A 20,220-nucleotide genomic window follows, 5' to 3' on the forward strand; every position below is an offset into this window, starting at 1 on the left:
GTAGATTACAAGTGGCATTTTTTTCTTAAGCAGATATCTCAAATCTCATTTAAAAATCCACTTTAAAGTTCTCATAGCACACACACACACACAAACATGGTACAAATTCAGTTTCCCCCCCCCTACGCTGTCTTACAGATTAAAACCACTTTATATTTAACACCATTATAAATGCTCGAGGTGAAGTGGGTTTGGGTTGGAAACTAAGAAACTTGTGACAGCCCCCTCCCCTTCATGATAATCTTGCCAACCTCCTGCGGGATTATGACTCTGTTTTGAGAACCTCTGCTTTATCAGAATATCACAATACTTTCCCCTATGTTATTACATTCATTCTTATTATTGTTAACAGTTGTGGGATATGACACCTGTAGTGTCTTGATACATCAGTGGAACTTAAAAGGCGTTATCTGCTGAGGAAATGGATTGCCTACACCTAAGCATATTGCAAAGATAAAACGCTGTGTGTATATGGCAGATAAGGAAGGAGCTAATGCATCTGTGATGATTTTTCAAGACATCGTCTAGATCATGGTTGAACATTTGCACGAAGACTCTATTTCAACTTGTTCTCAAAATATCAGAAAAGGTATTTTTTTAACTAACGGTTTGTACGATCTGGCTATGTTCAGTTATTGTGAGTGTATCTGGAAAAATCTGTGTGTGCAATTGAGTTTTTATACTTCATTATGTTGCTATATTTGTTGCTTTGTGTGGAAGGGTTCTTTATTTTGAATCTGGACTTGTAAGAAAGTGTCCAATCTCAATGTACTGTACAAAGGAATCAGAGTTCCCCAGAGAGAGTACCTATTTATTTGTGATGTTTCTGCTGCTGATGGCCTCTTCAGTGGAGACATTTTGAGCAAGACCTTGCATCTTTGCTTACTACACCATAAAAGATCTCTGGACCCTATTGCATGCTTCCAAAAAAAAGGGGGGGGGGGGCTCTTCCATTTACTTTTTCTAACAAATATCACCTTGAGATAGTATTTTTATTGTTGCATAATATGAAATTCAGTTCCTTATGCCCTCTCCTATGTCACACAGGTTTCAAAATCAAGGGGCTGGGTTGCTTAGCAACTAATCTTACAGTAGCTGACACAGTTTTCCAGCCCAGAGCATTTTCAAGAAGTGTCCAAACCAGTTTATTTTCTGAGGCTGCGCAGGCTTGTTCAAATTAAAGTAGCAGCAGCTTCTAGAACTGTGGAATTTTATAAAAAGGAGTCTAAACAGGCTTCGTTGGGCCCAGACAAGCCTGTTTCTTCCTCATGAAGCATCATGTCAGTGTTTACATCTGTCTCTCTTGCTGGAGAGAATTTTAACTTTCCCATTGCTGTTCCCCCACCCAGTTACTCATATTTATTTTAAAATTGCTGGTGGTTTTTATTAATTGTGTATGTCATCCTGAAACAAACATTGCTGACTCACACCCATTGTCCTATTCGGTAGTTTCTTTTTAATAATAAAAAGTCATTTTAAAAAAATCACACTGGCACAAATGACCTTTATAAAGGGATATTGTCGAGGTTAATAGGCAGGAAAATTGCCCTCTTTTCACGGGCGTTCTATCAGGAAGGCCCATGCTTTCTGGATTATTTGACCGTTTCATTTATAAATTATTGTGGCTGCACTTGCAAGGAACTAAGTGGAAAGACTGTAGCAGGTACTGCAAGACCTTTCATATGGAGTTATTGTTGAGTTAGGCACTGTGACTTGGGGACTTGGATACACAACTAATAATCAGCAAGTCAGTGGCACAAGCAAAATCTTTTTGGTCATGATGAAGTGACTTGCCCCTGTCTGTGCCTCATGGAGCATAATGATACATACCCACCTTTGTAAAGCAGATTGTAGTCTGCAGCTGTCAAGTACTGTATAGTGCTAAGTGTGCTGTTAGAGCCCTGGAAACACCTACTCTTGCCCCTTGCCTGCAAAAATTAAAAAAAAAAAAGGGGGGGGGGGGAGAATTAATTATATTTTATCATCAGTTGTCATTATAAAGGGTAAGTGAGTAGGTGTGTGCACATGCCAGGGCTGGTAAATCTTCCTGACAGTTCTCTGTTTTGCAGTATTTATGTACATTTATAGGTTACCAGTCCTCATTCTCCTGTTTAAAATAACCCACTCTTGGTTTATTGGGCATGCAGCTCATAATCTGCTTTTCCTCTAAGCAGCCCTCATGTATATTTTCAAACATGATGATAAGCTTAGCTAAAAAAATAGTTTCCAGTGTAAATGTTAGTTCTTTTGCAAGCTAACCTGCATTCTCTGATGGTAGCTGGCTGCTGTTTTTATCCTCCCACTGTAAAACCTTTCAAAGGTGGGTCATTATACCTGTTCCATATTTTAGGATTACTGAAATTTCTTCTGCTGTAAAAGCTGGGCAAGATAATTTTGTTTTTTGCCAATATCCAAACGCTTGTTGCTGCTAGATTATGCTAGTCCACAATACCTTGGAAGGACTGGACTACTTTTCTAAAAAAAGATCCACTTTGCTGCTGTTCTGACCAAGTACATAGTAATATGGGTGAAATATTAGGCTAAACAATTTGTACTCTGCAGAGTTATGTCGACGTAAAACAGCGTATGTTAACCTAACTTTGTAAACCGCTACACTGAAATATAGCTCCCGCCTATGTAACTTGCCTACTACACTGACTTAAGTCTACTGCCACAGGAGATGTAGTACATCAGTCAACATAATTAGTTAGATTGATGCGGTGTCAGTGTAGATATTGAATTGCTTACATTGACTGTTGCTGCCTTATCAGAAGCCATCCCACAATGCCCCACATTGACAGTTTAATTGGTACAAACTCTCATGGAGAGGACTTGCACTGCTGACACAAGGAGCGTAGCATGGGCTTGCAAGAGTGATTTAATTTTTGTGGTGATGGTTTTGTTGACATTGCTTAGAGCATCTTTGGACATATCTAAGCTTCACAGCTAAGATAAATGCTAAGAGGGTAGCCCAACATTTGGGGTAAATTATCGAACTTCCACTGAAGTCAAAGAAGCTAACAATTTGTATCATCTGAGGATTAGCCTTTCCTCATAAGCTGTGTAAATACAAATCCATTAGCAAGCAAAAAATAACTCAGAGTTTTGACCCCTAAAATGGAGAACCAGACTCCAACATCCCACACACCCAGTTGCCTGAAAAAGGGTTTGACTGTACTTACTTCATTACACTTTGCATAGGCGTCATCGTCTTAATCATTACAATTTAAATGCTGTGGCTGGAAGCCTGAGAGAACCATTCCACAGGTTGGTTTAGATTTTTGCTTCTACTTGTGCCTAGAAAAATGTTTGATGTATTGGGCAATTCAGAGTTCAGTCTTGTAACAAAGATTTGTCTTGACTGGAGGACACGTGAGCTAAAGGGGATCTGTTCTCCACTTGATGTAATCTTATAGCTTTCATTGGAGCTACGACTTGTGTACATGAAAAGAAAATAGACCTGTCTTGTTCGAACTGCAGCTCCTTTATCTCCCACATAAAAGTACAAGGATTCGACACTGGGAGAGTTAAGCAGAATGTCCAATCTCTGTGATGAGTATCCGTTTCTTTCAGTCCTTTGATCAGCATGGATCCCAGAATTCTTGTTCTCTGATCCATTCTCACTGACCCTCAAGGCAATTAATAAATTTAACCTTTTTCCTTATACCTGAAGGTAATGAAAGGGCATATTTCAACAAGGATGTTAAATTACACCATAAGAAGTACAAGTGAGAATCCTCCACTTTCTTGGGGTAGTTGATTACAGTGGCATTTTATTTCATTTGTGATTTTTTTTTCTACTGCATTGAAAGACTATAGAAAACACTTGCCTTCATCCACTCTTGATTTAAAATGTAACAGATTTTCATCTATCCACTTTGCTCATTCCCCCCCCCCCCCCCTTTTAGGAAGTCTATGCAGTCTGTGTGGTTTAAAAAACAATTATTACTGCAATGCTTACAGAAAATAAGTCCCACCATTATAGTACCCTGCACTGACAGTAAATGAGTGTGTTGGCAATTGATCTTAGGCAAGATATTACTATAACTGCATATGTTCATGCTGGGTAATTGATGACTAAAGGAAGATGTTACTCAGGATTGGGGTTGCAAGAGAAGAGGGTATTTTTTTAAGGTAGGAACTAAAAATGAGAGAAAATTAGGGAAAGGAAAAATGTATGCTGACTACTAGCAGCAGTTTTTTTAGATAACAGCAATAGTCTCCTGAGGATAGAATAAACAAACTCGTTGCATGGGCCATCTCATACTGGACTGACAGAGGGGCTAACAAACTGTATTGCAGTGCCAACAAGAGACTAGAAGATCCATTAAGGGTGTGTCTCTTTTCTGTGACCTGATAGTGTTCCTGTGGCTTGGTGATCCTGTGGCTTTCACAGCAAGAAAGAAGAGTAGACCTGAATACCAGATGGTGTGATACTTAAAGTGGTGTCCAAGGGATAACTGTTGAAGTTTAGCCCTGCCAGGGTTGCTTAAATATATACAGTATTAGGCCAGGGAGTGGGGACATATTTCCTCAGTATTGGGTCGGTTGCTGCTGAGAAGATAAAATGTCAGACATTGGAAAAGGACAACAAATGGTCTGGTAGCACTTTAAAGACTAACAAAACATGTAGATGGCATCATGAGCTTTTGTGGGCACAGCCCACTTCTTCAGATGATGGGAGTGTTAGAAGTACTTCTAACACTCCGGTCATCTGAAGATATGGGCTGTGCCCACAAAAGCTCATGATCCCATCTACATGTTTTGTTAGTCTTTAAAGTGCTACCAGACTATTTGTTTTGTTTTAAGTTTTTCCTGTTACAGACTAACTTGGCTACCCCTCTGAAACTATTGGAAAAGGACTCCATGTAGCTCAGTTTAGTGGCAGAAAGAAAGCGCTAGGTTAAGCAAATTAAAGGAAATTGTTGTATGGTTTCATAAACAGATTACTTCATTTCATCAGACTTAGGTGTAAGTAAAAATACTGAGATTATCAATCCTAAACATTAGGGCTGCTGTTAGTTGAGAATGATGTGCATGAATGTCCTTACTGTTTACAACAAGAGCTTGGGAAAAGGGACCAGATTAATTAATATTTAAATGTATTTTGTAGTATGTAAGAATTAACTCAGCAATGAATGTGTACTTATTTATTCCATGTGAGTATCTTGATCCTTTAACCAGCATCAGCAAATGATGGGTTTTTTTTTCCAATTAAGCCTTCCTCATCTTTTCAATATATGCTGTGCATACACATTTCAGTGTGTTTTTAAAAACAAACAAACCTTAACTACAGTTCTAGGAAGACTGAGTTGCTGACTGCTCTGAACTTGAAGAGATTTGGGCATGAGAGACAAGTATTACTTTATTATGTGTGAGTTTGTTGGTTTGGGGTAAGCCAGAAGTCTGGCAAAATACTGTGAGAACAGGTATATTACAGAATCACTTACATGTAGTATTAATGGAAAAAATGGGGCTAGATTTTTTCCACATGATCTTACATATGAATAGCAGTGGGAATTCTGCATACATCTGAGGGAAACACTTTGCCTCCAGCTTTGGACCAATAAAGACCCACAATTCTAAATTTCCAGATTCAGTGGCTCTCCCTTTAATTCTGCGTGGCCACTTCAGTGTCTTTTGCAGTTCTTTGTTTGTTGCATTGTTACACTTTTTCTTAAATTAAATTCGTGTTCAGTGAGACTGAAATCTTTTCCTGTTGGGGACAGAGCACAGAGAATTAGTGGCAAAATAATTCAAAAGAAAACAGTGCTGAAAGTATTCCTTCAACATCAGAAGAGGGTACTAAGAACACAGGGTGGCCATTCAAAGATCTGGGATGGGCAAGATTGGTGTGCTTTCACAGACAAAACTGACTTTTTTTCTTCCTACTCAATTTTATCACACCATTTGCTGAAGCTCACAATTTTCGTGTTCTTTCAGTTTGTGCAGTAAAGGTCAACAATTTGAGAATGAAATACTCTTTATTCCCATCATGGAAGTTTGTGGGAAGGGGAAGATACAGGAAACTGCTGCAGTGGGGAGAAAATGGGATGTGAAGGCACAGTGCAGAAAAATGATGCTCAATATTGTGATTGAAATGGGTTTTCAAAGCCTCACAGACACACTGAACTCCTTGCTGGGCTCTTCTTACTTTGAGCAGTCACATACCAGGACAATTAGCTGCCAACCTATCCACCTTCATGCCCTATCCCTTTGCCTCACAAATATTATGGAAACCACCGCATGCAGCAATAATCATGGAGATTTTGCTTTCATCGATGTCTAACCTAGTAAGCATAGAATCATAGAATATCATAGAACCATAGAACTGGAAGAGACCTCAGAAGGCATCAAGTCCAGCCCCCTGCTCTAGGCAGGACCAATTCCAGCTAAATCAACCCGGCCAGGGCTTTGTCAAGCCAAGACTTAAACACCTCTAGGGATGGAGACTCCACTACTTCCCTAGGTAACCCATTCCAGTGCTTCACCACCCTCCTAGTGAAGTAGTCTTTCCTAATATCCAACCTGGACCTCTCCCACCACAACTTGAGACCATTGCTCCTTGTTCTGCCATCTGTCACTACTGAGAACAGCCTCTCTCCATCCTCTTGGGAACCTCCCTTCAGGAATAAAGCAGACTTCACCAGTAACACTTGAAATGTCCAAAGGCACGTTCTAACATCATTCTGCACTTGTTCAGCCTATTATTGAACTGCTCCTTACTGTTGTCCAGGTGGCTGTGGAATAAAGGGTTTGGCTGGGTCTCCTAGGATCGCTCTTGGCATTTCAGCATTGGCAGTGGTTATTGTGTTATCTGAAAGAGAATCGCTGATTGCATCTTCCTGATCAGAGCTGTGTTCCTAAAGATGCGTATGTCCATGCACCTTTCTTGGCCATCCCACATTGGTAGAGGTGAACTGCCTCTTGTGATCCACCAGTGCTTGCAACACCATGGAAAATTATCCCTTCTGGTTTGTGTACTCTCTGGCGAAACAGTCTGCTGCCAAGGTATGTGTTCTATTGCTACAGCTAGGAACCCCCCACTGCGGCAAAGCTATCCACTATGCCAGGCTTATTACCCTTCTTAACAGAAGTCAGTTAATGGCCCTGCACATTTTGATCACAGCCGCTCCCACGGTGGATTTACCAAATCCGGGTGGATTCCCCCTGACCATTAGCAGTCTGACATTGCAAGCTTTCAAAGAGACATTGCCACTTGCTTCTCCACTGTCAGAGCAGGTCTCCTTTTAGTTTTGCTGCTCTTCAAAGCTGGGGAATGCTGCACAAAGTTCCTGAACTGTGGTCTTCCGCATTCAAAAGGTCTGCAGCCACTGCTAGTAATCCCATAGCTGCATAGCAATGTGATCCCACCAGTTCAGCTGCTGTGCGACCGCCAAGAGCAACTGGGAATTGTGCTGTGGCTTGCAGCAGGGCTGCTTGAATAACATTAATGTGGCAGATCATGGCTTGGGTCTGGAAATACTTCAGAGTAAGGTGTGAGGTGATTGTAATGCTCAACAAGAGTGCACAGCTGAGTAGGGTCCATGGTTCTTGGGCTGTGGTAGATGCACAGCTCAATCAGGCTTTTGAAAAAGATGCAAGAGAGCATGGGTGATTTACTGTTAATACCGGGAGGGAGGAAGGAAACCGCATCATGGGAGACCGAATCCATGTTCCCATTCCCCCTGCAATGTTTTGGTCCCAGGCGGCATTGCTGCAAGTCGACCTCCCGGCTGACCCGCAATTAGTTGTTCTGCAGAATAGCTACCCCCTGTTGCTCTGTTCTCAGCATCAATGCATTCCACCGGCACAATGTGCAGTGTGGACATGCACAACTGACCGAATTACGGGTGTGGCTGGATGTCAACTTTGTAGTGTAGACATGTTCTAGGATTCCTTTGAGACTCTTTCCTTTGGAGAGAATTTTTGATAATCCTTAAAATCCAACAATAGTTACAGGCATGTGGGGGCTGATGAAGGTTTAATTTTTCCAAACTTCACTACCCTCAGCCCAGAAGAAGAACTCTGCAGAACCTAAAGTGTTCAGCATTCCCTTTTTCACTAAGCTCTGCAAAAACATAACTAGTCTGGTTGGGACTCATCCTATTAGGAAAAAGTGCCACCTTCTGGACTGACCTATAATGTCTCCTGATCAGCTGCTGCTTGTTTTCCAATTTCTTGGGATGCTATAGAACTATAGTCCGAATACTTGGCTTTCTACTACTGCAACCTTTGGCGGGTATATCCTCACATCTTTTCTAAAGCCTAATATATGTATGTGTCTGTGAATGGCACGTTCTTTCTCTGAACAAGGGTATCCCACTTGGATAGACAACAGAGACTGGTTAGGGGAAAGGATTTTGGGATGTGAATAAAAGTGTCTCTAAAAACATTGTATGCATTGCAAAATTCTTTTCCCTAGTCAATCTCAGATGTCCATCCAAGTCAGATATTTGAAAATCCATCAAAATAAACCTCACCTGCCAAAAGTGGAATTATAAAGTAGTGTTAGAGCAAGGTGGTTGAAAAACGGGAAATACTCTCAGGTTTAGAAGCCTCTCCAATTTTCATCTAAATTTAGAATCTTGTGAAATAGTATAGAAAACTGGTATTTCAGAAGCAGGCACATAACTATAGATGGTACTTTGTTTCCTTCAGGTAATTATAATGAAATTTAGCTGCACTGTAAAATGTTTTCCAGTTCAATGGTACATTCTACAAAAATGTGTGGTGCACACAGACTTGCTGGCTGCGCTTTGCACCTGCTTTTGAGAATAAGAGCACCAAATGTGATAGTGCTCTACAGTTACTAGCAGAGCTCTGGCGCTAGAAGGCAGACTTTGTTTACAATTGTTGCTTACAGGTATTTGTATTTAGCCATATTCTTATGGAACAAGTTTTCTCCACATGCAGAAATCAGGACAGGGGCACTGTCAACTTGAAAAATCACCTGAACCTTATTAGTAACTCTTGGCATTAGAGTAACACTACATAATCAGTTCTATTGTAGTGCTGATGGTGCACACCTGTCTTTGGAGCCCACAAGGGGCTGGATACCATCTGAACAAAAACATGTCATAATGAGAAAGTCCAAGGGAATTAATGATGTTACTCTGTCCTGTGCAAAAAGCTATTTACATAAACAGGAACGCACAGCTGTTTTAAGTATTGATCAAGAGTTCTTAAGAGTCATGAAAAATATAAGGGCTTGATGAGGATTTTTTTAAATAAGCCCATTAAAAATAAGTTTGCAGTAAATTGAGGAAGCTAGCATCAAAGCTTTAGTCTGTAGTAAAGAAGGTGAGGTGAGGGAGAAAGTCTGTGTTGATATTACAGACTCAGTCTGAGTTACATATCGTGGAAAAATAATTTCACCAGTTCACTAACTGTTTGTTGCTTTCCTGGGGTCTGGTTGTTTTGGTTTTATTTTTAAAGTATTGAAAGTGCACTGCTTAAAGTTCTGGTCCTCTGTCTAGTTGGATAGTCTCTCTCTAGTGTCTCTTGCCACTAGAATTTAAGATGACAGGGAATGTATTTGCTTACATGACATGTATAACCTAATGTGCATTATATTTTAAAATAAAGCATCTCCCTTGCTTCATTATTACATACCTCAGTCAACCTCCCAGTGAGGAAAAAGGAATGTTTTTAAAGGGAAGAATGGTGTTCAAATATTGCACCAAATAGTGAAGTATAAGGCCCATGTTATGAGAAACAATGTATTTGGCTTTGAATTTATGCCCTGGATTTAATTGTAGATCACGAATGTACTTCACAAAATATGTGGTTGGCTTTTTTCCTACACTGTGACTAAGTTTTACACAAACATGTTTTTGCTCATGTTACCCTCCTTTCCAATTTCAGACCATCAATGGAAAGTTATGATGGGGTATTTAAATATGCCAGTATGGAATATGGACCAAAGTACATAAGTGCACTTTTTATTCTTTTATGCAGTTTCATAGGTAGCTTATACCAAACTCACTTCTGCACATGTGCAAACTTACTTGAGCAAAGGGCTTGTCTCCACTACATTGGGGAGCGACACTGCAGCTGTGGATTTATCGTGTCTGCTTAGATGCGATAAATTGCTCTCCAAGCACACACCCATCAACGCTGGTACTCTACCATTACGAGAAGAGTAGCCAGCATCAACAGGAGGGCAGCCCCTGCCAAACTTACCCCACACAAGATGCTGCGGTAAGTACGTTGACTTCAGCTACACTATTTGTGTAGCTGAAGTCCCGTAGATTAGATAGACTGTTGGGGTTAGTGTAGACTAGGCCTAAGAAACCCTGAAGAGAACACAAACATCAGCCTAATAAGCTTTGTGGCCTGCTGGATTAGGAAATGTAGTTATTGCACATGCTTTCTGTTTCCACTGTTTGGACAAGAGTTTAATAAATTGAAACACATTACCTGGTACATGTAACTTCATCTCCATTGTTAAATAAAAGTTCCTCTGTTGTCTCTTGTTGTTTACTGTGCATTTTGGAATCTTTTTTTTTAAATTTCCCCTTCAACCAGAACAAAGATGGTAGGTGAGCAGCATAGTGTTCAAACGCAGCAAATTGACAAAAGTATCTGGTTCACTAAGAATATTGACTCCCATTTGCTGTTAGTCAGGGTATAACAGAAGGGAAGGGTTAGTATATTTTTATATTTGTAGTAGGACATTCCAGTAGCACAGAATTTGGCTTACTAATACGATTATTCAGTAATGAGAAACTTACTTAAAAGTTGTAATTAATATACCATGAACATGGGCTAAATGTGACGGTTTCTCTTTGTCTATAATTTTCCCTCCATTTCTTGCCATATTTTCAATAATTATTTAACTGTTCAAACAATGTAATACATTAATAATGTAAAACCTGAACATTTGGGAAATAAATGTCTGTGCAAGCCTCCCTCTTGTACTGTTTCACTGTCACTGGTATGTGAGTGGAAATGCAATTCTCAAAACATTGTCTATTTAGTTTTCATAAGATTGCTTTGTAGATTATTCTTTACCAGTCTCCTCTTGAACACTGTAATAGCCTTGTTTATCTACTACCCTGTATCTTGCTAGCAGCTTGTTATAAATACTGCTACCACAGTTAAGATCTTGTTTTTGTTTGACTGTATTCCATATATATATATATATATATATATATAAAAATATGAGGGAGAGGGGAGAGAGAGAGAGACTGGAAACACAAGTTTCTTTAAATGAATCCATTTTCAGTCCTAATGTGGATACTTTAAAACACAAATGTAAAAGGCTTTAGGTCAGAGTCCTTTTTTTAAACTATGTGCACTTCACACAGCTGGGACACCTATGTGCAAGTCTCCTTAAGCTGTTAAAATCTAGATGTAATTATTTTTCCTTTATGCTGCAGCATGGTCTCAATTTTTGTATAGCCCAGCAAGCATACACCCTCAAGACCTGACCAGCGCTGAACCAGAGAATTTGCTAGACTACGGGAGGTCAATATTGCCTAGCAGCATTACCAACACTTCACTGCTTACTGGACTCTTTCAGAAGACATTTAGGGGTAAATTAGGGGCTAAATCATAGCACAGCACCCTGAGAGCCTGGACTGGTGGCTGTAAACAAACTTTATGGGACTACAGGAAACTTGGCCATGCCCATGATAAATGGACATCTGGCTAACATGCTGGACCACTGATGTTGCTGGACCAAAGAGGTTTGACCTGGGCTAGGACATTTACCCAGTGTAGCTTGGGTCCTTAAAGGAGGGGCTCTGGGCAGGGGATTGGGAAAGTACAGGAGTCAGGATTGGAGGGAGGCAGGGCTTTGGGCAGGGGGACTGTGTGTGTGTAGGGGGGCATGTAGAGAGCTGAAATCCTGCCTTCTCTGAGATTCACAGAAGGGCTGTTCCCCCATCAGGGAGTGAGCACCAAGTGCTCTGTTTCTCTGGAGGCGAGTGATGGGAGGGATCATGTGAGGATTACCTGTTGTGATCTCTCCCTCTGGGGCATGAGGGCTACATCCAGACTGGCATGACTTTCCGCAAATGCTTTTAACAGAAAAGTTTTTCCGTTAAAAGCATTTGCGGAAAAGAGCATCTAGATTAGCATGGATGCTCTTCCGCAAAAGCAATTTGTGGAAAAGCGTCCATGCCAATCTAGACGCGGTTTTGCGCAAGAAAGCCCCGATCACCATTTTCGCCATCGGGGCTTTTTTACACAAAACAGTTTTTAGCTGTCTACACTGGCCCTCTTGCGCAAAAACATTTCTGGAAAAGGGCTTTTGCCCGAACGGGAACGTCAAACCATTTGCGCAAGAAGCACTGATTTCGGACAGTAGAACGTCAGTGCTTTTGTGCAAAATCAAGTAGCCAGTGTAGACAGCTAGCAAGTTTTTGTGCAAAAGCAACTGCTTTTGCAGAAAAACTTGCCAGTCTAGACGCAGCCCTGGTGTTTGCCTCTGTCAGAAGACAGGATGCTGGGCTGGATGGACTGTTGGTCTGACCCAGTAGGGCCATTGTAGTGTTCTTATAGCTCATCTGCTCCCTGTACTCCCCAGCCCCCTGTACTCCCCAGCCACAGCGAGGAATGCAGCAACCTGCACTTTTCTCTTGCTCCTTGATCAAGAGGAACAGCTAGCAGTGTCCCCATATGAATCTGGGGGGAGGGGGCTTTCAGCCCTGCCCATCCTCCATAAAGGGTCTCTGGGGAGGTGGGAGACTCAGGACTAGGGCACCCCCAGCCAGCCCCTTTCACCTGCTTGGTGATTGTTCCTTTTTCTGTATGGTTTTGAGAAGCAATTCCGTTCCTGGCAAATCCCACTTTCCTGGCACCACCCAACCCTTACCTTGCTTTATGTTTATAAGAGGAAGCTGTATATCGAATTTGGTGGTCCTAGCTTCTACCATTTAGGACAAACAGACAAACTCGCACAAATATATAGTAGATCTCTTGTAAATTATGGTCTTGTCTTCATGGCAACAAAGTGCTCTAGAGGGAGGTATTATTTACAGAGCAGTCGAATACAAACTAAACACTATTTTAGAGTATGCCAGCAGTGTTTACCCTGAACAATTAGTGTTCTATAACTGGCTTGCTCCTAGAGCACTTTGCCATTCAGTGCAGACAAGCCTTTAATGTATTATTCTTGCTATCTGAAAACACATTAGAAACTAAAACAGTTTTAATAAAGTATGTTGGAGTAATACTTGTTTTAAGAGTTTGCAATAAAAGGTTTACTGACAAAGACTTTATTGCTTAGTATCAAACTACTACTGTTAGGTTACTGCTTTTGCAGAGTGGATAGTTCTAGACAAGTATTGGCCTGCTTAATGCAACCACAAAGTTCATTATCACTTGTTCCCTGTAGTCACACTTCAAGTGTCATGAATAAAAACCGGTGACATCAATTTTTAATATATACAGATAAAATTAATTTAACCCCCTGTAACCTCTTATTTTCCTCCCATGATAAGCTGGCCAGCATTTCTGTCTGTATTGAACATAGTCACATCTGAACATAGCAGCCCCGTGTTTCCAAAGTTTCAGGAAATGGTCTAGGCACCAATGGCTATGAATTCTGGGGCCAACCGGAGCAGTGAGAGAAGGGGGGACATGATGCCATTGCCCTCTGAATGGTGCCCATTAACTCTCCACAGCATAACTATACTCCTGCTTATCCACCCCATAGAGCATGGATGTGTTAATTGCTTGAATGACAAAAGTCATTGCTCTGTGTGTTGGATACTTAGGGAGTGCTTGTATTTCCCTCTCCCAAAAAAAGACTTGTTTTTGTCCTCTACTGTAGAGGTACCCCCAGCCAGCAAAAGGTGAGAGAAGGCTTCATTCTTTCCTCTCAAATATCTTCTCTCTGCCAGTGTGAGATTCTGGGAATGGAAGAACAAGTTCAAGCCTGGTGTGTGGGAGACTGAAGAGGACCCCATAGGTAAGAGCACACAAGATGGGGAGAGGATATACTCAGAGGCTAGTATCGCAGGAGAGGTGAAATGGGGAATCTAGAACCCTTACTAGGAGGATTTCAGCTAGTGCCTGTAAACAGGGTGGAAGGGTAGAATGCATGTAGTTCTGTTGCATGCAATAAGCTCAGCCTATAGCTGTTATGATGTGTGTTCCCTTATATGGTACTTTACTTATGCTGGACATAAGGAGGAAATACTGTTCCACTACCGCCTCAAGGGGTGGAGCATTGATTTAGTAAAGCAGAGCCAAATATTAAAGCATTAGTAACGACAATGCCTGAAAACAGCTGTAACTTTATAGGCAAAAGAGTGAAAGGAGAAACTAGTATATGTCTGTGTTAAAGCTGGAGTAAAGTCAACATTTTTAGAGCCACTTACTGCAATGGCTGCACTGAGCTGGGTAGACTGGAGAGCATCTGTCAATTTCCCTTATGCTTCTCAGGGAGGTGGAGTATACACTGTGATAGGAGAGCCCTTTCACCAAACCCACTCACTCAGTGCCAATATAATGGCAAGCAAAGACATACCGGCTGTGTCTTACACTGGGCCACTTATTCCAGAAAATCAGCTGCTTTTCCAGAATAAGCTGCGAGCTGTCTACACTGGCCCTTGAATTTCCAGAAAAGCAACAATGCTCTACTGTACAAAATCAGCTGCTTTTCCGGAAAAACTATTCTGCTCCCGCTCGGGCATAAGTCCTTATTCTGGAACACTGTTCCGGAAAAGGGCCAGTGTAGACAGCCCAGTAGTCTTTTCCGGAAAAAAGCCCCAATCGTGAAAATGGCGATCGGGGCTCTTTTCTGGAAAAGCGCAGCTACATTGGCCACAGACACTTTTCCGGAAAAAGGGTTTTTCCGGAAAAGCAGCCTGCCAGTGTAGACGCTCCTTTTCCGGAAAAACTGAAAATGGAATAGTATTCCGTTTTAAGCATTTCTGGAAATTCATGCCAGTGTAGACACAGCCACCCTGAGTCAAGCAACAGGCATCTGACAACAGCTGTAGAGCTGCCCCCTGACAGAAATAGTGGTCTGCTTCGTCCTGTAACCAGTGATTGGTTTACATACAGTCTCAAGCCCTTTCACCTGTTTAACTGAACCAGTAAGTGTTATCCAATTTATGTAAACTAATATAGACAGGTCTTACAGAATGACACTCCATACAGGGCAGCTGTTTCTTACCTCTCAAATGCTATTTAAGAGCACTTGCTACATGGATATACAGAAAGGTATTAGTTAACCTCCAAAAATGAAAATCAGCTTCTTGCATAGAAGATCACTCCCAATACTTAGGACTATACAAGCCTTCCCAGACAGCTAGTCTAAGCCTTCTGGTCTTGGAAAAAAGCATGTCTAGTGCCTAACACTCCTGCCCTTTGTTTCACTTACATAGCCATCCTTTACTGCTATAATGCAACAACTGAGTTGAACAGCAAGGGGAAAACATGGACACTAGCAAAACCTGGACAATAGAGGTAAAGTCTAACTAAGCCTGCCTAACAGACTGTAGCCATGCAAGTTTGAGGCAGTCACTAGGAAATAGAACTTTAACTTAGCAATAGTGCTAGGCTATAAAATGCTTATTACAGGCACATGTGAGCAGCCTCATGCTGAAATACCTCCATTTCCCTTACAGACCTTAAAGCTAGGTAAATAGACCCTAGTGTATGACATGACAGAAGTAGGACTTTGGGGGGGGGGGGGGGGGGAGGTCAACCATGAGTGGCTTATGTTATTTTGTGCAAGACTGCAGCAGCATACATTACAGCTTGTCAGTTACAAGAGAAATCCTAGTTCACCTTTAAAGTATGCCATTTGTACTAAACTTGTTCCTCTTCCCCTCATATTTGTAACACAGTATTGATAATTTTTTAATTCAAAGCTTTATTTCTGTTCAGTTAGGTGGAGTGATCAAGTGGGTTTAAACCTCTGGGACAGCTCTTCCAAGGCTTCTATTAGCCTTGCTTCCTCTTCTGGTGAAGAATACGTTCTGGCAAAGGGTAAGTGGGTAGCAACAGGTTGCCGATCTGAAAGAAGCAAAAAAATGTAGTAAGTCTTCCACCTCTCCCAGTACCGGTGCATCCTACTCCTCAAGCTGAACCACCAAAGCAATCTACATGTACACAGAATGATCCTGAGGCCAAAAGGTTAATCTGTGCTGGTGGATTTCTGCAATATTTAAATGTTCTTTTGGTAAATGAATTATTTTAATATGAAATCATTTAAACAAATCTCATTATAAATTAGGGATTTCAAAGGCCTGTCCTCATGAGACTGATTGATTTTTATAGATAAGATTCAAACCTGCTCTTTGAATTAACCCTGATTTTAGTTATTAGCGTAGTTGTACCAGTGCAATGACTTGCAGTGGTGGTGTTCAGTCTAGTTTCAAATAAGGATGTTAAATATCAGGTATTTGTGCTTTAAATTTCAGGGGTTACACATTTTATATCAGAGGCTGGGGGAGGTGGCTCCACTGGAACAGAGCCATGTTTGGAGAGCCAGCATGAAAGCTACTTTCTGCATATACTGGCTCCTGCTTGCCCCCCTCTGTCTGAGGGAGATGGGGAAGGCAGGAGGCTCTGCTGAGACCAGCATGCATAGACGTACATCATAAAAACTGGCTCCCCCTGCACTGCCAGCTCCAGCCTCCCCTTGCTGCCTCTATCAGAGGCAGCAAGGGGGAGGGAGTGTGTGTAGTCAATAGGATTAACCAATAAGTCCTTTATCAGTTAATCATGTAGTTGACTACATGTAGATCCCTAGTTTCAAACCACAGAACCACCTGGCTTGGTTTTCAGAATGGAGATTTGCAATGGTGCATCTATTCCACAGGATGGAATAGGGCTAATTTTATCCTTAGTTTAGCATTATAAAATTAGCTTGCTAAGCACTCAACCTTTTCCTCAAGAGAATAAACTGGTTCTCAGTCAAAATGCTTAGCCAAACTTGCACAGTAAGGCATTCCTTGCCTGGATACATGAACCTCAGATTTCTTATTCAGTCTCTCCCACAGATATACCAGAAAAGCACAAGGAATAGTAATTAATTACATACCTGCTCCTGAGCAGATCTAGGTCTCTGCCTTAACTCAATGACTGTGGTCTCACAACTTTTTTTAAACAGCAACTTTAGGTCACTACTGTGCCTTGGAGTATTTCTTCTTCAGCAGTATGGCTAGAATGTTTAGTGATGTCTGAAGTGACTAGTTGAGCCTAAAAGCCATGCTGTAAGCAGGTGGTTTTAGAGAGCAGGAAGTTTATATATATGCTTGTTAATGGATTAAACAGGATAAACCAGATCCTGGAAGGGGGGAGGGAGGGCTGACCCTGCCCAATCAGGCTACAGCTTAATGGGTAAGCATCACCCAGTAAGGGTGATATTTACCAGTTAGCCAGTGACATCCCTAGTCCTAGTCTGGTTTGTCATCCAGCCCATCCTTGCACAAGAGTTCAGTTTCAAACACTACTATCAGCTCTACTGGAAGATTTCCATGAAAGCACGAGGGCCTGGCTCATATCTTCAGAGGAGAATTTCTAGGAAGGTGAAAATTGTCAGTTTCTAGGATAACTCACTGTACATGCAGCATTACATCTGTTTTCACTAAGCAGTGCACAGGAGCCCAAACAATGAGAGAGGTGCTTGCTTTACTTTGAGGCAACAATTAATATTACTAGGAGAATTAGTCTATGTAGATAGTTTGGAACTGTAGTAATCTACCAGGTCAAAGGAGGGACCAGGTCTACCAAATCAGAGGAGGGAGAAGCAGTAACAGGAAACTTGGAAATGGCAGAGATGCTCAATGACTTCTTTGTTTCGGTCTTCACCGAGAAGTCTGGAGGTGTGCCTAACGTAGTGAATACAAGCAGAGAGAGGGTAAGTTTAGAAGATAGGATACACAAAGAAGAAGTTAAAAATCACTTAGGAAAGTTAGATGTCAGCAAGTCACCAGGTCCTGATGAAATGCATCCCAGGATACTCAAGAAGCTGATAGAGGAGGTATCTGAGCCTTTAGCTATGATTTTTGAAAAATCATGGCAGACAGGGGAGATTCCAGAAAACTGGAAAAGGGCAAATATTGTGCCCATCTATAAAAAGGGGAATAAGAACAACCCAGGAAACTACAGACCGGTCAGTTTAACGTCTGTCCCAGGGAAGATAATGGAGCAGGTAATTAAGGAAATCATATGCAAACACTTGGAAGGTAATAAAGTGATAGGGAATACCCAGTATGGGTTTGTGAAGAACAAGTCATGCCAAACTAATCTGATAGCATTCTTTGATAGGATAACGAGCCTTGTGGATAAGGGAGAAGCGGTGGATGTCATATACCTAGACTTTAGTAAGGCATTTGATACGGTCTCGCATGATATTCTTATTGATAAACTAGGCAAATATAACTTAGATAGGGCCACGATAAGGTGGGTGCATAATTGGCTGGATAACCATAGTCAGAGAGTTGTTGTTAACGGTGCTAAATCCTGCTGGAAAGGGATAACAAGTGGAGTTCCTCAAGGGTCTGTTTTGGGACCCGTACTGTTCAATATCTTCATCAATGATGTAGATATTGGGATAGAGAGTACGCTTATTAAGTTTGCAGATGATACCAAACTGGGTGGGGTTGCAACTTCTTTGGAGGATAGGGACATAATTCAAAATGACCTTAGCAAGTTAGAGAAATGGTCAGAGGTAAACAGGATCAGGTTTAATAAAGAGAAATGCAAAGTGCTCCACTTAGGAAGGAACAATCAGTTCCATACATACAAGATGGGAAGCGACTGTCTAGGAAGGAGCATGGCGGAAAGGGATCTTGGGGTCATAGTGGACCACAAGTTGAATATGAGTCAACAGTGTGATGCTGTTGCAAAAAAAAGCAAATATGATTCTAGGTTGTATCAACAGGTGTATTGTAAGCAAAACTCGTGAAGTCATTCTGCCGCTCTACTCTGCACTAGTTAGGCCTCAGCTGGAGTACTGTTTCCAGTTCTGGGCGCCACATTTCAAGAAAGATGTGAAGAAATTGGAAAGGGTACAGAGAAGAGCGACAAGAATGATTAAAGGTTTAGAGAACATGACCTATGAAGCCAGGCTTCATGAACTGGGCTTGTTTAGTTTGGAAAAAAGAAGATTAAGGGGGGACATGATAGAGGTTTTCAAATATCTAAAAGGGTGTCACAACGAGGAAGGAGAAAATTTGTTCCTCTTGGTTACTGAGGACAGGACAAGGAGTAATGTGCTTAAAGTGCAGCAGGGGAGGTTTAGATTAGACATTAGGAAAAAATTCCTAACTGTCAGGGTGGTCAAATATTGAAATAAATTGCCAAGGGAGGTGGTGGAATCTCCCTCTCTGGAGATATTTAAGAACAGGTTAGATAGACATCTGTCAGGGATGGTGTAGGTGGAGCTTGGTCCTGCCTTGAGGGCGGGGGGCTGGACTCGATGACCTCTCGAGGTCCCTTCCAGTCCTATTATTCTATGAAAGCTATGGAGGAAAGTTTCCTGCCTGTGGCAGGTCAGAAGCAGTCTCATTAGCAGAAGAGAAGGAATTATTTGAGCCTAGGGACATGCCTTCACTACCCACTGGATCGACAGGCAGCAACTGAGCCACCAGGGCTCACATTTAGTACAGATGAGGTAAACTGAGTGCTCTTCCATTGACTCTGCCAAAACAAGATGTGTGGGTGGAGTTGATAAGAGAGCATCTGTGGTTGACTTACTAGTGTGAAGATGCCATGGTAAGGAGACCTAAGTCAGTCAACTTCAGCTATGTTATTCATGTAGCTGAAGTTGTGTAAGTTATGTCAACAGTGTGGTACTATACACAAAGCCTTGGACAGCCTACTCCCAACCCCCTTCCCTCCTCAGCAAAAAACTGTGACTAGGGCTTATATTCTGTACCGAAACTGAACAGAATAAGGAAGGTGAAAGAGAAACAGCTGGGGAATAGAAGCAGAATAGCTGTGTGTTAATTTAGTTGGGCATATTTCCTTTTATTATGGGTTAGTTTCCTGACAGCTATTTGCTAAGACAGCAATGGATGACAATGCACTGTTCAAGAGGGACCCCAAAGGATAAGGGCAGAGAGAGTATTTAAAAATGAGATTTCCTCAGAGTAGTCAAAAGGAACGGAGCCACTAAGTCCCAGGGTTCCCCAACTGACAAAACAGGCAACAAAGTAACTAGGGGCCAACCCTAGACTCTTTGCTCCCATCACCAAAGCTACAGCCTTGCCAAGTCCAAAGCTTGTAGGAACACAGCCCCGGTCGACC

The 20,220-nt window shown here is 41.6% G+C and overlaps 2 protein-coding genes across 3 annotated transcripts in view; one reads left to right on the forward strand and one right to left on the reverse strand.

Annotated features, from left to right (window-relative positions):
• Positions 1–10,911, forward strand: part of WDFY2 (WD repeat and FYVE domain containing 2) — a 115,277-nt gene extending 104,366 nt beyond the window's left edge. For both annotated transcript variants that reach the window (XM_014574504.3, XM_075919095.2), the window contains exon 12: positions 353–10,911. In XM_014574504.3, coding sequence (XP_014429990.2) covers positions 353–382 — 30 coding nt within the window. In that variant the 3' untranslated portion in view covers positions 383–10,911. The remainder of the gene's footprint in view (positions 1–352) is intronic.
• Positions 10,912–15,811: 4,900 nt separating this feature from the next.
• Positions 15,812–20,220, reverse strand: part of DHRS12 (dehydrogenase/reductase 12) — a 44,161-nt gene continuing 39,752 nt past the window's right edge. The window contains exon 10 of the mRNA XM_006124893.5: positions 15,812–15,978. Within this exon, the coding sequence (XP_006124955.3) occupies positions 15,863–15,978 (116 nt within the window). The 3' untranslated portion in view covers positions 15,812–15,862. The remainder of the gene's footprint in view (positions 15,979–20,220) is intronic.

The sequence above is a fragment of the Pelodiscus sinensis genome, chromosome 1, assembly GCF_052426305.1.
Source record: "Pelodiscus sinensis isolate ZL-2025 chromosome 1, ASM5242630v1, whole genome shotgun sequence".
Classification (NCBI taxonomy): domain Eukaryota; kingdom Metazoa; phylum Chordata; order Testudines; family Trionychidae; genus Pelodiscus; species Pelodiscus sinensis.